Source organism: Drosophila innubila, chromosome X (genome assembly GCF_004354385.1).
Source record: "Drosophila innubila isolate TH190305 chromosome X, UK_Dinn_1.0, whole genome shotgun sequence".
NCBI lineage: Eukaryota > Metazoa > Arthropoda > Insecta > Diptera > Drosophilidae > Drosophila > Drosophila innubila.
In genome coordinates this window covers 27,051,580-27,067,772 of record NC_047626.1, presented here as the reverse complement: position 1 = coordinate 27,067,772, position 16,193 = coordinate 27,051,580, and the positions used below count along the sequence as shown (strand labels likewise).

Genomic DNA, 16,193 nt, shown 5'->3' with positions numbered 1-16,193 from the left:
GTTTGCACTAAAATCACATAAGATTTCTGGCGAAATCCTTAGTTACACATGCTTCTCGTTTATTCACTGTCAGAATCAGTGCAACCTTTTGCACCTAAAAGAAATTTATATGCTTACAGTTTTGCCATCGTAATTCATTAAATGAATTAAAGTACATTTAATATGTAAATATGTTGTGTCAGAAACTAGCAGGTATTAACGTTTTGATTTTGGTTGTAGAATTTATTGAATGTATTGTGTATATAGTTTATATATATTTCTTAAATTTTATGTGCGTTTTTTGTCACATAATTGTAATACTATTCTTTTTTCGTATTTCTTTTAATTTTACTTCGTCAAGTGAAAGCTCAAAACCGAAGAAATTTAAATTAATTAAAGAGTTTCATTTAATGTCATGAACACATATGTAAATTACTTAAATAATATGAATTCTGTTCATATACTTAGTTCTTAAGTTTAACAATGCTACGTTTCGCTGGAAATAGCTAGAAGTTTTTTTTTAATTTGTAGCCAAGGTGCATTGTGTGACTTAAGTCTTCACACATCCAATAAATCTGCTTATGAAATGTTTCTTCTTTCTATATCTATCTCTGTGTGTCTCTTTCTTTTCTTTTCGCTCTCTCTCTCTCTTTCACTTTGCATCGATTAAGGCTCGACAAACGCTTCAGTGACAAATATCAATAAAATGTGTGTGCTCAAAAGAAATTGCTTGCTCCAAATTTCCAATATTCGATTGATTTATATATTTATATATGTTAGGAATATTTTGCTTTGCTTTTGTTCAACCTAAAAAATATTTCAATTATATTTCAATACACTAAAAATAGCCACAAAAATGCGGATGACGAAAAAATGGTTTTCAGAAAAAAATTGCCTGCAAACTTGCGATATTAATAAGTCCAAAACAAGACAACTGACAAAAAATATAAGAAGATCAACATAACATTACAACAACAACAACAACGTAACATCACAAAAACAAAAGAAATAACTCATGTGAAAGTGTGTGTTTGGTGTTGAACTTGAATCCATAGCAAGAGAATTGTGAATACGGTCGCCAAAATGCCGCCAGGTGTCTTAATCGTGACGTGATTGGATGTTAGGCGAAACATGTGAAGCATCAGTTGGAATGGTGAGAGTGGAGGGCAGCTACACTGATAAAAAAAATTTTCTAAAATCAAGATTTTGGTCTCAGAACTAAGATTTTTGTTCTAAAAAATGCGTAGAGAACATAAAATTCTTAAATTAAGAGAACACATCTTTATTTTAAGAACACTTTAAATAAGAACATGTTCTTATTTTAGGAATAAATGTTCTTAAAATTAAAATAAAAAATAAAAATTATTTCTTATATTTATAATTGTTTTTTTTTTTTAACTTTGATTTATATACATTTTATTCTGTTTTATTATAAGTAATTTTAAAAATGTTATATTAATTTGTTACGAGTGGGATTCGAGCCGCCGCCTACTGCTTCACAACTGAAGCGGTTTCTCTAACCAGAGCGCACGGGGCCACCATTTGTTTTATACAATATGATATATAATATATATTTATACTCTCCTAACAATATAAGATTTTTATTTTTATACTAAGATTTTAAAATTTTTTAGATTATTTATCTTAGTTTTATTAATTTGGTCTTAAAAGAATCTTATTTTAAGATTTTAAATGTTGGTCGTTTTTTTTTCAGTGTAGATAAACATAACATAAGATAGAAAATGCGAAACATGCCATCGTCTGGGTCGGATGGGATTCGATTATTTCCTCTGCTCTTATAGATCGCATGGGGCGCTTTTTATTTTTAGTCGAAACAATGCAGACAGATCGCATGAATTGTGGCTAGGATGATGGATGATGAATTTGTATTTGATGCTGTGTGGCATGGGGCAAGTAATGGGGACTGTTCGTGCTGTCTGTGGCAACGAATCTAATGTGTATGACGATGTTGATATTGATGAGAATGAAAATGAAAATGGGAATAGGTTTCGAATATATGTAAATGGCAATTGGAATGGGCTGTTTGAGAATTGGTATTAGAATTGCGATTGGCATGATGAGAGAGACTACAAATGTGCGCAATCTTATGGTTAATGTTGTATTTGCAAATAACATTAAACATTTACTTATAAATTTTGTATCAAATCTACGAATTTTAGGTTAGCATACATACTTTATTTCTAATACATTCTTAATTAGGTATTTTATTTCAGTAGTTCACTTCTTGGGTTTTAATCAAAGAACTTGTTGTTTTGTTGTGTTTAGTAAATTTACTTTCAAGCTACATGATTGCAACTTGAGCTGCCTTTGGTTATTTAATTACCATTGCAATTTCTTCATCAATCTATTTAAACATAAGTTTAAAATTAAATTGAGTTAATAGCATTTAATGTAAATACGAAAAGTGTTATCCTTAACCCTTTGGGTTTGATTGTTTTTGTCCTTGCCTGTGCAGCGACTTTGCAAATGCGCAGCAGGCGTGCAAGCAATTGTACACTCTACAACATAATTGCTATTGCTATTGGGTGTTGTTGTTCAAGTTGTTGTTGATGTCTCCGAGTGCCAGACGATTGCAGTTAAGCCTCAGGCTTACTGTTAATCGCTGACATCAGAAGATAAACAGATTCAAATGCAATACCTAACATATTAAGTACTTAGTTTCTGCAATGTGAATGAGGGAAGAGAGGTAATGGTAAATGGTAAATGGTCACACATATTGCGATTGTTATAAATATATTTGCATCATCAGTTTGGGCGGACGGCAGCAATAAATACATTGCGAGAGTGTGGCTTAAACGTTAACCAGGACAATAACAAGGACAATGCTAAAAATAACAAAGTGCTGCACTTGAGCCGCAAATATGACGCTTAGCAGAGAGATGAACGACGGTCTGAAGACAAGGGACAACAGACAACGAACGATAGGCAACAAACGACAGAACGACGGAATCAGAACGATGAACAGCTCTGGACTGGAAGGACGACTACAACGACGACGATGACGAATGTCGCCGTAAAGTTGACGCTGACGAATGTTGAGCAACGATGACAACCTGAACCTTGCCGGCAGCTCCCACAGCAGCAACATCTGTGTTGCACTTTAACTAACACATGCAACATGGCCTACTTAACATTTATATTCCATTTACACCAAAATTTATTCAGAATACAGACTATAATAACAATTTGTAAGCTACTCGGTAACTTTGTGGCGCTCAACATTTGTAACAGTTGCACTTTGTTAATGTTTTGTCTTACGTCAAATTAGTTTTCAAATTTGGATGCTGATTGAAATTAAATTTTAGGTTATTATGTACAATTTTGTAAGCAACTTAGACATTGTGGGACTCAAATCAAATTAAATTTCAAGTTATTTATAGTCGCGAATTTAAGATATTTGCGTTATAAAAAAAAAAATAATAAATGTGCAGATTATTAAATTTTTGAGATGTTGCTCAGAAACACAGAAGCACGCCGCCCACTTGCAACTGTTTTGTTGTCCATGTTTGCTGTCTTTGTTGTCTCTTTGTCATGTTGCTGTCTGCCTAGTCTGTCTCCATGTCTGTTTGTCGCTGGGCTGTCAGTCGCCTCATCGCATTGCTGCCTCAGCTTCTGCTGCTGCCGCTGTTGCCTTTAGCTGGCGTCATCCGTTGCATGTCCTTTGCTTGCTTGCATCTGTCAACTTGAGCGACTTATTTGCTTAAGGATGCAATTGCTTTCAGGCGGTATTCTTTCTGCAGTTAGGCCACCTTCTTGGTCAGCGAAATGTAGGCAATTCGATAGGTAGTAGAAGGGAATGAGAATTGAGGCGTGGTTAGATTTACATTGTTGCACATCATTAAAAGTTGCTGTTCGCACGCAGCGTGGCAACTAATTAAAAGCTCTGCGAGTGCTAAGCATGAAATGAAACGCGCGCTTTTTTCCTCTTTCCATTACACTGCACACAAGTTGCAGATCTTTGTCGCCAAGGTCAGAGATGCCTTGAAAGGTTCATTTTGTATTTTGTATTTTTTGTTTTTTTTTTTTTTTGTTTTTGTGTGTTGCGTTAATTACATTAAAAGTATATTAAACGTAAACAGGACGTGTGTCGTAAACTGCCAATTGCCCCTCCCACACAGGAGGCACTTGCATTGCCCCGCGGATCTGAATATCAAATTAAAAGGACATTAAAACAGTGCTCGATTCGAACGATAATTAATTTTTAATGAATATATATTGAAAATGCATTAAATGCTTGCGGCTTTTGGGGCCATAGTCCGCTGGCGTTACTGGGGCAGTCGAATATTTTTTTTATGTAATGATGATATTGCTTGGTCGGTTGGTTTTTGTACGTAAGCATAGTTAATCATGATTTTATATTCTGTACGAGAGTATAACAAAGAGGTATGCTCGGTTAGTGCAGATAGAGGTTGAACGCATTTAATATTTATAAGGTCAATGCAAGCCTACGTTTTTCTTGCCGACTATTTTTAGGCCGTGTCAACTAGAAATGGCAAGATTTAACACTACGCTTGAAGCGTGTTGCCGACACAAAGAGAGAGGGAGATAAAAAGTGAAAGTATAAAGAAATGCCATTAGACGTTGGTTTGCTGGAATGCTTGAATGACTGCTAAAATCCCTATGGTGTGTTCTGACAAAAAAGCTGAATAAAAACTATGCAAAAAATGTGGTTGCTAAGACCTAACGTCAGCTCAAGTAACAGGCTATATTTATAAGAAGAAATCGATTGTGTGTTTAAGTTTCATTAATTTTTTTTTTTTATATTGAGCAAATGGATATCCAGGGAATCAAGCCGCAACAAATATTGGTCCCAGTTTCGATTCCTGTACATCCCAAAACAACCATATCGGTAAAAGGTTATATTTCGGTTTTATCCTTAACGTACCAGTACGTGCCGGTACAACAAATCAATTTTTTTTTGAAATTGTAAATTCTTTAAGTGTTTTTTTCAACTAATTAAAAAAATTTAATAAGAATTAGTTATAAGAAGTTAATAAAAAGTTGACACTTGAGATTTAAAATCTTGTTTTTTTTTAAAAACACAAGAGCGGACCTCGTGCATAAATTTGAATATAGAATAATTTCAAAAAATATCAAACTGAAATTTCGATTGAAAATCTGTCCAGTTTTGAAAAAGCAAAATTATAAATGTATTATACATATACCTATATGGAAAATAAAGAATTATAAAGACAATTTACCGAGCCGGATCGGTAGAAATGTTTAGGCTTTCGGTTCTTGAAAAAGAATTTATTTCGGTTACGGTTCCGGTACTAAAAGTGAAACGGCTAGGTTCGGTTCCGGTTCTGGTTTTATTTCCGGCTTTTGAATAATAATAAGTAACTCTTGGACACTATTGATTGTTATGATATTATTTTGCCAATGTGTTGAACATATAAAGGGGCTTGCATATTTCGGCGCCCAACGTACGTATGTGTTAAGTTTAATGCAAGTTACCCGATCTAATAAAATATCTTGTATTTATAAATGATAGGTTTAAAAATAAATAAAAAATTTTATAAATGAATTCTATTTATATCGCAGAACATAATATTTATTCGACATATATTTCATTGTAAATATATTGTTTATGTTGTTCTTGTTGCGTTTTACTCTTACATTTTCCCGCCGACGTTTTACTGCTATCGCCGTTGTTGCCATTTTGTTAGCTTCATTGTTGGCGTTGTTTGCTTTACTCATAGTTGTTGTTGTTCTAGCTCTCGGTTGCCGCTGGTTGTTGGCGTTATGACAACGCTACTGTTATTGTTGTTTTTGTTATTGTAGCTGCCTCAGTTGCGATATTGCGAGCTATTCAGTTTAACTTAACTCAGCTCAGCTCAGCTCGTGCCTCACTCTTGCCCACATTTGCAAGTCAAATGAAATTATTTATTTTGTGTACGTATGTACGTTTGTATTTGTGTATACTTTTTGTGTATTGTATGTTTGTTGGTATGCGTATGGTAGAAAGTATGACAAAATATGTGCAGAGCATATTATAAATAAGCAATATTCTGGCATTCGTTTAGATATGCAGACAAGCCACCCCTCACATTTGGCTTCCCCCTAAAGACGTCGGCAAAGTTAAATGCAAATTTCAAATGCTAGGCTAATTAGAGTGAGCGCTGAACACGAGCCTCTTAGGTCAAGTGCATGACTCAAAGCAGTTGCTAATCATAAGTACATTTTCCCCTAAAGACAACAACATGAAATGTGAGCGAAAGGAATTTAAAGATTCTGAAGAACCTGAACGATATAGAAAGTGTCGAGTTGGCAACGGAGTGGAAATACGGGATTATAGGAGGGAGGAGATTGTGTGATGGCAGGTTTTAATGCACACTTGCTGCATTACATTTTATGATGGCTGTTTGGCATATCCGTTTTATGTTTTTCATTTCCGTTGCACATCAGTATTGCACAAATTTTTTTGCATTTAATTATTGTACACACACACAGAGGCACACACCGATGTAGATTCGCATGGTAAAAGAGAAACTACCGTGAGATGACCAAGAAAGCCTTTAAGCTGCCCTCCTGTAGCACATGTAGCTGATAAAACCAAAATGCATTAACAATTAGCGAGCACTCACTAAGGGAAAATGGAAAACGACGATTTGCATTCGATTACAATGGAAAAACAATATGGAAAATGTAAAAAAAATAACTTGAAATACAGAGTATTGAGAGTGCTCGACTTTAATATATTTAAATAGCGATCTTTAAACGAATGTTTTCTTAAATAACTTTGGTATTTAATAAAACCATTTTGTTTGTGACGCCTTAAACTTTAGAATAAAAAGAAAAAAATCTGCGAAATACTTTCATTTCAATGTAGGTTACTCTATCTTTCGACGAAAGAAAGCATATATGATATCAAAGACATTGACAAAAGTTGAGTGCTTACCAATTATGTCATGTATATATCTTTTATCTATCACAACATTATTTAATTATGGCTGAAATTTCAATTTAAAATTTGTTTGAAGATTGTGGGAAAACTTATACAAACGGCGTTTAAGACCAATTAAAGGCGTGACAAGAAAGAAGTCAAGAATTTACGTGTTAATCAAAGAACATCTGCTGGTCACACACAGTTAAAACTTTCATACACACATGTGTATGAGCAATTTAATGTATCTTGGTGTGTGAAGTCATTCAGCGTCTCCAAAAGCTTCATGCGACACATGGAATATCCTTAAAAGCTGTGGCTTTTGGCAAAGGCAAATCTTTTGGTTGAAATGTTGCGCGTTAAATAATTCATATGCAGCTGCGACGGATATTGCCATTTTTATACTTGGCTTGTAGTATATGGTCTTTGCGTTGATTATAATGTTTATGTACATTACGCATACGACGCGTGTTACAGCGCTGGGTTCGATCGCATGATGTAGACAATGATGTGAGCGGCACTCAAGTCAAAATTTAGCTAATTAAGTGTTAAATCATGCCGAAAATTTGCCCACTCAGCATTTTGGGCGTTCAATTTAAAAAAAAAAAAAGAAACACATACAGTCGCACACAAATATTGTGGAACGGGCTGCGTATGAGTACTCATTCATATGAAAACAAGTACTCATATAAATGGCTCGTTGCTCGACTGCCTAAATGTCTGACAGACTCTGATTCACGAGGCAGCATTTGAACCACGCCCAAGTAGCACTCACTTTATGCGTAAATAAACACGCATTCACACTCACTCGCACACTACCTCACATACACTCACACACACACACACTTACCCACATACAGCAGCAGAAACTCATTTATGAATATGCTGTCTCATGTCATGTCATGTATGCACAATATTTTTTTTTTTTTTTTTCACTTTCTTTATTTATATAATTTTTTGTTGTGTTTCACGGAAGTGAGAAATAAGACAAAGGGTATAATCAAAAACATTTATGTTACAATACACTAACCAAATTGTAGTCTTATAAAATAAGTCCCAAACTACAATAATGAAATTCACTGTGTAATTCTGTTAGCGAAGTCGGCATAAGAAAGAAATTTAAGATAAGAAATTCATTTCAAAAAATGTATTAAGGATTTCAAATTTGAACTGATTTCTATTCTTAAGTCGGTGGAAATTTCAATTTAAGTTGATGGATTATTCCTGAAAGTTTGATTAAGCATTTGATTAAGATATTTTAAAGCATTTAAAGCACTTTAATTCTCTAGATATTTGGCCAATAAAATACTATGAATGAGTACTTTATAGGCAATATTGATTTTTTATGTTTGTGTTTTAATTTACCATGTGTACTGCGTTTTTAGTTAGGTGTATTGCAAGAGTATTAAAGTTTCGCATTGAATTTGGTAGCTCGTATAGTGACTTTGACTTCGAAAGTTGTTGTTTTTGTGCTTTGCAGTTGTAGAAAGTTGTTGCTGCTATTATTGTAGTACACATGCTGTCCGCCTGCTGCTGCCTTTCGCTTTTATGGCCAATTTGAAACTCATTTTATTACGCGGCAAAACAAAACAAGGAACACAAAAAGTGTTGCCTACTTTTTTTTGGCATATATTTGCCCAGTCCATTGTGCTCACACATACACTGTGTGTGTGTGTGTGTGTGTGTGTTTAGCAGCGCATTATTAACATTTGGCCTTAGCTGAGTCTTTAGCGTCTTTAGTCTTTTGTGCGCTACTTAAGTGAAATCTTCTTAATACGTTGTTAACAACTCATATGGGGATTAGGCGCCTTTTGCCAAGACATCAACAACAACATCAGCATCAGCATCAACATCATCAACATCATGCTAGGCAGCTTTACCTTTTGGTTTTGAGCTGCTCTGTCATGAGTGCAAAAACTATAGTGAATATTCTTCAATTTCTCACTTTTCGCCCGTCACTTTTGGCTCAACAGCGTAAATTATTTATAGAGCATTTCTGGCAAAACTGCCTTCACTTCACTTCACTTCAATTCACTTCACTGTGCTACAACAAAATGTTGCCTGCTGTGTCAAGTGGCAAATCTGCGTTGTAATGTGCATATATAATTTTTCATATGTTTATACGTTATTGCTCTATGCTTCTCTCTTTTTGACTGCCAGGCACTTAACGCTTGAATGAATTTTGTGTAAGCATTTTAATATTTCTTGGGGTTTTCAGTTTTCCTTTAAAATTGCACGTGCTCTTTTGTAATATGTATTACCTGAAGTATTGAAACTTATTTTTCAATTTTTTAAATTTAAAATTACGTTTATCAGCTATAAATATAACAAATTGTATTGCTCTTGTGGATCAGAAAGATAAGACTAAATTTTATTTGCGTTTATTCACTGGTTTATTAAAGCAAATCAAAGAAAGCATATACAGGTTTCAGTGGGGTTTTTTTGTTGCTTTATTTTCTGTTGTCTTTTCTTGTTGTGCATTTCATTTGCCTTTGCATACATTTCTTGTCTGTTTTTATTTCTGTGCGTTTGTGTGTTTGTGTGTTTGTATGTGTGTATGTGTGGGGGCAGATGACGCCTTAAACTATGCAATAAGCTACAAACGAAGTGTACAAAATGTGTAAAGGGCGACAGACAGCAAACAGCCAGAAGCCAGAGACTTTCTTATAATATATAAATATATATATATATATATATATCTTGTATGTATATGAAGTGTGTGTCTGCTGTCGGCTGTGCGCTTAATGAAAATTATTAAAAATCCAGCCCAAAAATGTGTGCTAAACAGAGAGAGAAACAGAGAGAGAGAGAGAGAGAGAGAGAGAGCTTTGATTTGATATTAAAGTAAATACAAAAGGGAGGCAGGATACGAGTACGCTCGCAAAATTGCCGCACTGTTTAATTTTTAATGTAGCAACCAAAATAAATTTACTGCCTACTGACAGAAGAATGTCGAAAACTCATCATCATCAGCATCAAGAAGAGCAGAAGAGCAGCGTTGAGAAGGAGGAGAAGATTGAGATTGGGGTACGGAAGCAACGCTTAGCGCAGCTGATGGCTGTTTAATCATCAATGATTGAAATGGATTTTAGCAGCCGGAAATGTGGCGTACGTTTGGATTATTGTGCATACGTCGAAGCGCACTTCAACTTGTTTTACCCGTACCTGGGACCTGCCAAGAACAACAACAGCAACGACTGCTACGTGCCAAGTACCAAGTCGGAGCATGAGTAGGTCAAAAAGCGCATTCACCCGATAAAAGCCAACTTACAGCAGGCTTGGGACTTAACCCTTGGTAACAGCTACTGCTGCAGTCAACTTGAAAATTGTGCTTCACTTCCCTTAAATACTCGCAATTATTTGCAAGTAAATGTGTTTTTGGCCGACTGCAATTAGCAGCGTCTTTAACTGCATTCAGCTGCTGCTGCCAATTGAGAAAAGTTCTTAGCCGTGCCAATTGTGTTGCATACTTTTTTAGTGCAAATGACGCTCGCTAGGCGTCTAAATTGACCCAAATTTTTCTGTGAATACGAGTATAACTTCTAGCTTCTTTCACAAATCTACTACTCAGTTTTCTAGTTTTGCATTCCCACTGCGTGCATCACTTATTTAAGTGTAGTTCGACACTTGAGTCGGCTGGGAAGTAGTTGAGAAAGTTACTCTATCTCAATTTTTCAAGGACCAACCAAGACACCAACATATTCTTTGCAAATGTGAAAATCACATCATAAATCAAGCAGATACGATGCTTTCTTCTTGCGGCTCGCAACAACACAAGTGCAGAAAGTCACGTAGTCTTCGACTGCAGCCTTAAGAAATAACATGTTCATTGTGTATATGACATGATAATGGTTGCCTTTTAAGTGCGTTTCGAAATATTTTATTTCTAGTTTTTACAGCAAGACTTTAAAAACAGAAACTACAAATTCATTTATGTTAAGTTGTGATCTTTTTAATTTTTTTTTTATCTTGTAGGGCTTACAAATTAACATAAAAAAATATCAGAAACTAAGTTAAGCAAATCTTCAAAAATCAGAAATTAGTTACTAAAATTCATACACTTCAAATTGCTTTCACTCTTACTTCACTATAACTTTTACATTTTCTATTATTCTTAAAAACAAAATTAAATGCAATTTATTGGTGATTTTCCCGAAAAATTCGACTTACAGAAGCACGTGCCAATATTATTGTTCGAGTTATGTAGAAATTCGACTTATGGAAGTTCGAGTTAAGGAAGCAAAGTTGTTTGTAATTTGCTCAGTAAACGCTATTGACACTCAAAATTGGAAAATTGGAGTTGTAGAAGTTCGAGTTAGGGAAGTTCGACTGTATATTGAAATTCCTGTCACGGCAATGAGGTCTAATCTCAGCTAACACGCTAAAGCTATCATTTGTTCCCCATTATCTATCTAGCTTCTACCACATTCGCTATGCACGTACATTATCTTAATCCCTTTGATGGCACTTGAATCATTAGACAAGTGAATAAACTTTTAGCTAAGTTTTATATTGAATTAGTAAACTACGACGTAGAAAATATGCAAAAAACAAAACAAATAAATACACTTGCAAGAGCTTAAGAGGCTTTGCAACTTGAGCAATTGTTGTGCAGACTTTTCCGCCCAGTTGTCTGCTTATTTTTTTTAGTTTTTCTGCATTTTTTATACCCTGAGCGAATTGAAAATGGGCAAAACAGGGTATAATGTGATTGGCAGAATGTATGTAACAGGCAGAAGAAGGCAGACCACCCAAAGTATATACATTCTTGATCAGGATCAAAAGACGAGTCGATTGAGCCATGTCCGTCTGCCTGTTCGTCTGTCTGTCCGTCCGTCTGTTCGTCTGTCTATCCGTCTGTCTATCCGTATGTTTGAACGCGTCGATCTCAGAAACCATAAGAGCAAGAGAACCTTGGTATATAGGTTCCTGGATACCATAGGCAGATCAAGTTTGTTTTTATTTTTGGTTCGGACCACTATATCATATAGCTGCCATAGGAACGATACATGGAAAATGAATTTTTATTATGAAAAAGTTTTTTGAGATATCAGAACCAAACTGATAGAATATGCATCTGGGCTGGTATTATACATCCTGAAATAATTTGGTTAAAATCAGCCCACTAGATCATAAAGCTGCAAAAGAGACGCTCAATCGAATATTAAGTCTTAGTATGAAAATTTTTTTTGTTTTTTGAGATATCTTAATCAAACTAATAGAATATGCATTTAACTTGGTTATGTCCATCCTGGCCGAAGTTCGTTCAAATTGATTGACTTGTATCATATAGCTTTCATAGGACCGATCGGTTAAAAATATGAAAGAGTTTTTTGTTTTTTGAGATATCTTAACCAAACTGTTAGAATACTTTTTTAAGTCGGCTTTGTACATTCTAACCAAATTTGGTTTAATTCAGTTCCATATATATATTATAGCTGCCATAGGAACAGTCGGTCGAGAATCAACTCTCAGTACCGAGTACCTGGGCACAGGGTATCCTACTGTCTAGCGTGCTCGACTGTAACCGCCCACTAGTTTTATTATGCCTTTGCATGTGTGTTTAAAGCGCTGTCTGCATCCATTTACGTTCAAACACGAGACATGAGACATAGACAAATGACAGTGGCACGAAAACTGGCTTACAATATTTAATAGTTTCCAGTTTTCGGAGGCAAAATCACGTACATACAAATAAAATGTTCGAAAGCAAAAAAAAAAAAAAAAACGCATAAATTTTTGTTGCTATTTGCAGGTGTCTTTATGTATTTGTATTTATAGCTATTTATGTATGTGTATCTGTAGCTTTAGCTGTATGCATTGTCTGCTGTTTGCCATTAAATCGGGCATTTTGTTAGTGTTGTTGAATTGTTTATGCTGCAAGTTGAATGTAAGCCCTGGGGCTAAACCCTTTTGCTAATGGCATGCAAACAGAAGCGGCAGCAGCACCAACTGGCGCATAAACTAACACTGTCTGAGTGTGTGTATTTGTGTGTGATATAAAAATGTTGCCACTTTGTCTTGTTTTGCAATTTAGGAGTCATTCACTTTGGCCTCTGCGCCAAATGAGCAACGAACTCTCAATTCAACTAGACAAAACAGCAACAATAGCACTCAATGCCAGAACAAGGAACACACACACACACACAGCCACAGAAGCTGCCACTGTGTGTGTGTGTGTGTGTATGTGTGCAGCTTGTTGTCTATTTTATTGTATTTTAATTTTTGTTATTTACGCCAAGCCGAGTCGTTGTACTTTTCGCTCTCCTTTTATTGCTTTCTTTTTCTCTCTCTCTCTCTTTCTCTCTTCTTACCTCGTTTCATCTCTCTTACCTCCTTGCCCCTCTCTTTCCACAGTCTCTGTATTGTCTGGCATCGTCACAGTTGCGGTTAGTGTCACCCAAAGGGATTTGTACTTTAATTTCTTTGCTAATGCCAAACGCTCCTCATCGTCCTTGTTTCATTAGCTCGCAATACAACTTTTGCTCCTGACACTTGGCTGCTGGGTTAATGTCTTATGATCGTCATGACATCGTCAAGTGTTGCGCCATAAACAAAGCTCGTTAACTGCCTGTAAATTGGGCAACGCCGCGCATTTTAATGTAAATACCCAAGTACTATTGGCCCACTTGCGCTATAACTAAAATCCTTATCCGGTTGCCTACAGCTAGCTCAATAGACACTCCTTGTATCATCGAATCCGTTCCTTTAACTGTTTTCAGTTGACCTGCAATTACGGTTAAGAGATCGGGGGTTTATTTATGTGTATTTCGCTGTAGCCAGTTAGTTAGAAAGGAAAGGCTAACTTTTAAATATTTGAGTAGTGAAGTACCTTAATGGTAATCTCATCTTAACTATTTCAGCTTAACTTACTTAATGAACTTGGATTGGAAAAATGTTTGAGTGTACAAAAAAAATGTTTGCAAATTAATTTAATTAAAATAAGCTAAAGTAAAATAGCATTAGTACTTATGGCCTTAAAGTTAAGCTTTTGCTTTGTAAGAGAAATTTCATAAAATTAATTCGAAAAGCTCTTGTTAACTAGTACACTTGGGTTAGCGTGAAAATCAAGCAAACATGTCTTAAAATCTGCAAGTAAAATCAATATACATTAGTAACAATTACTTTGAATATTGAACCACTTAGCTGCATTTAATATTAAAATTTAGCGAAAGTAACTGTATTAAATTAAAATAAAGCTGAATATGATATTTATATGTTTTATACAATACGCATTAAAAGGTTACAATTATAATATCTTTTTGATCCATTCTTTGTTTTTAGTCCCAGTTGACCCTTCTCTGGAAATGCCCATATGTAATTGAAAGGTTGACAGGAGAAAGCTTTATTCAAATTTTTTAAGATATTCACATATATTTCTTTTAGCTAGTTGATCTCAAGTTGTCATTAAACCACTTTTAACAAAGTTCTACAGTTTCACTTAAATTTTGGTCAAACATTATTTACTCAATTGAGTTTTGAATTTGCCTGAAATGCCGTAACGCCTTAACTGAAGCTTTACGCATTCACATCAATTGTGCTATTGAATTTTTCACAGAATTTTTGTATTGCTGCTTTGAGTTGAAAATGCAGCAGGTTTTTAGCCAACAAAATTCACAGATAACTCCGACAGCAGAAGCTGTATTCAAGCTTTTGTGTTGTTGTGTACGCGTGTGTGTGTCTATGTGTATATTTATGTGTATGTTTTGCACTCTCTTTCTCATTTCAAGCAAATGCCCCAAGCAGCGTTCATGGAAATGGCATCGCCCACCCATTGTTCCACTGTGTCGTACCGTCAATTTGGTTGACGCTTATTTGTCTGCCTGCATATCAAAATGCTATAAAAATGAAGCTTAAACAATTGAGCAAAAAATAGACGACTACACAATCATAAGGACGACAATGACCACGATAGGCAAAAGCGGCAAATAACTTTTAATATCAAATTGTTCACAAAGAAATGGAAAATTCTATCAATTTTAGTCTCGAGTGATTGTGTGTTGAACACTAAAAGCTTTCAGCTTTATTCACTGCTCAGTTTTGATTTAACAAGATTTTACAAAGTCACTTTTCATGACGTTAACAGACCCTGTTTTGTTCATGAGAAGCATTATTTTGACGACTAGCCGGACTGCAATCATTTAATTGCTGTTACTCTTATGATTGCTAAATATTATTTGACAACTCTTTTGGTTGCCTTGAAGTTCTTTTGACGCCTTATTTGTAAAGTTTTTAACGAAGCTAGTTGCACTTTACAAGTAACATTAAGTTATTATTTATAGCAAATTGGTAGTTTGCTACAGTTTATAACTTATTTAAAACTACAGTTTCAATTACATTATTGCATTATTAAATTGCAGTCCTGCCATATTTTTAAATATGTTGGCAGAGCTGCTTTGTCTACTTGGCTTTTTATTTATTAAGAGGTTGGCTTTATAAAATTTGTTGTCAACTCTAAGTGCTTAATTGATTGTATATTGTAAGTGGTAAGTTATTTAAATACCTGTATTTGCTTTTGAAAACCACCAATTCTGCAATACTAGTGTTTATTAAATTGTCGGCCCTAAGGCTCTGTAATTTGACTGTTTGAACAAGTTGGTAGCGCTTTTCATTCGTTGCTGTTTCATTGGAAGTCAAACTACTGTTTTAATATGACGCACCAAAATAACACAAAAACAGAAATACTTCATACACATTCGTATTTCCGGTTTACTGTCAATATCTCTAGGCTTATTCACTTCCATCCTGTTTTCCCCTTTATGACTACCCCTCTTTTTGCTTCACCTTCTTCACTGTGCGCACTCTCTCTTGATGATATTTCACGGGTCTGTCATGTTGCATTTGGAAGCACCTTTGGACTTCTGTCAGACTTTTTAATAACTTCTGACTGTCGTATAGCTCGATGAGTTTTTATTTTTTTTTTTAATAGCACACCAAATGTTAAAGGAGAAGGCTGAATGGGAGAAATTTACTTGGGATGCTTAAAATATGTTGGCTCTTGAGTTAGACCAAACTAAACTTTGCGTGGCAACTTTAGCTTCATGCCACACAGCGGGGCAGGTTGGCTTTTAAGGTAACAACAACAAGATGTCAACGCAACAAGCGGCAAAGTTTTTTAAATTACAAATATGTAAGTAAAATGTGGCAACAACATAAAGTGAACAGTAAATAAATGCGACCAACAGCAGACAAAACAAAAAATAACAGAATATAATTGCAATGCCAGTGCTATACGAATTTTTAATACACTTTTCAAAAGTGCCATTGACAAATAGAGACAAAAAACTATTAACGATTATAACTTGCG

At 35.0% G+C, this 16,193-nt stretch overlaps 2 protein-coding genes across 2 annotated transcripts in view; both read left to right on the top strand.

Moving 5' to 3' along the window:
• Nucleotides 1-13,427, top strand: part of LOC117794012 — a 59,532-nt gene extending 46,105 nt beyond the window's left edge. Inside the window, exon 3 of the mRNA XM_034634478.1 lies at nucleotides 13,244-13,427. Within this exon, the coding sequence (XP_034490369.1) occupies nucleotides 13,244-13,280 (37 nt within the window). The 3' untranslated portion in view covers nucleotides 13,281-13,427. The remainder of the gene's footprint in view (nucleotides 1-13,243) is intronic.
• Nucleotides 1-16,193, top strand: part of LOC117794035 (eye-specific diacylglycerol kinase-like) — a 139,183-nt gene that overhangs the window by 14,497 nt on the left and 108,493 nt on the right. The gene's annotated exons all lie outside the window — the stretch shown is intronic.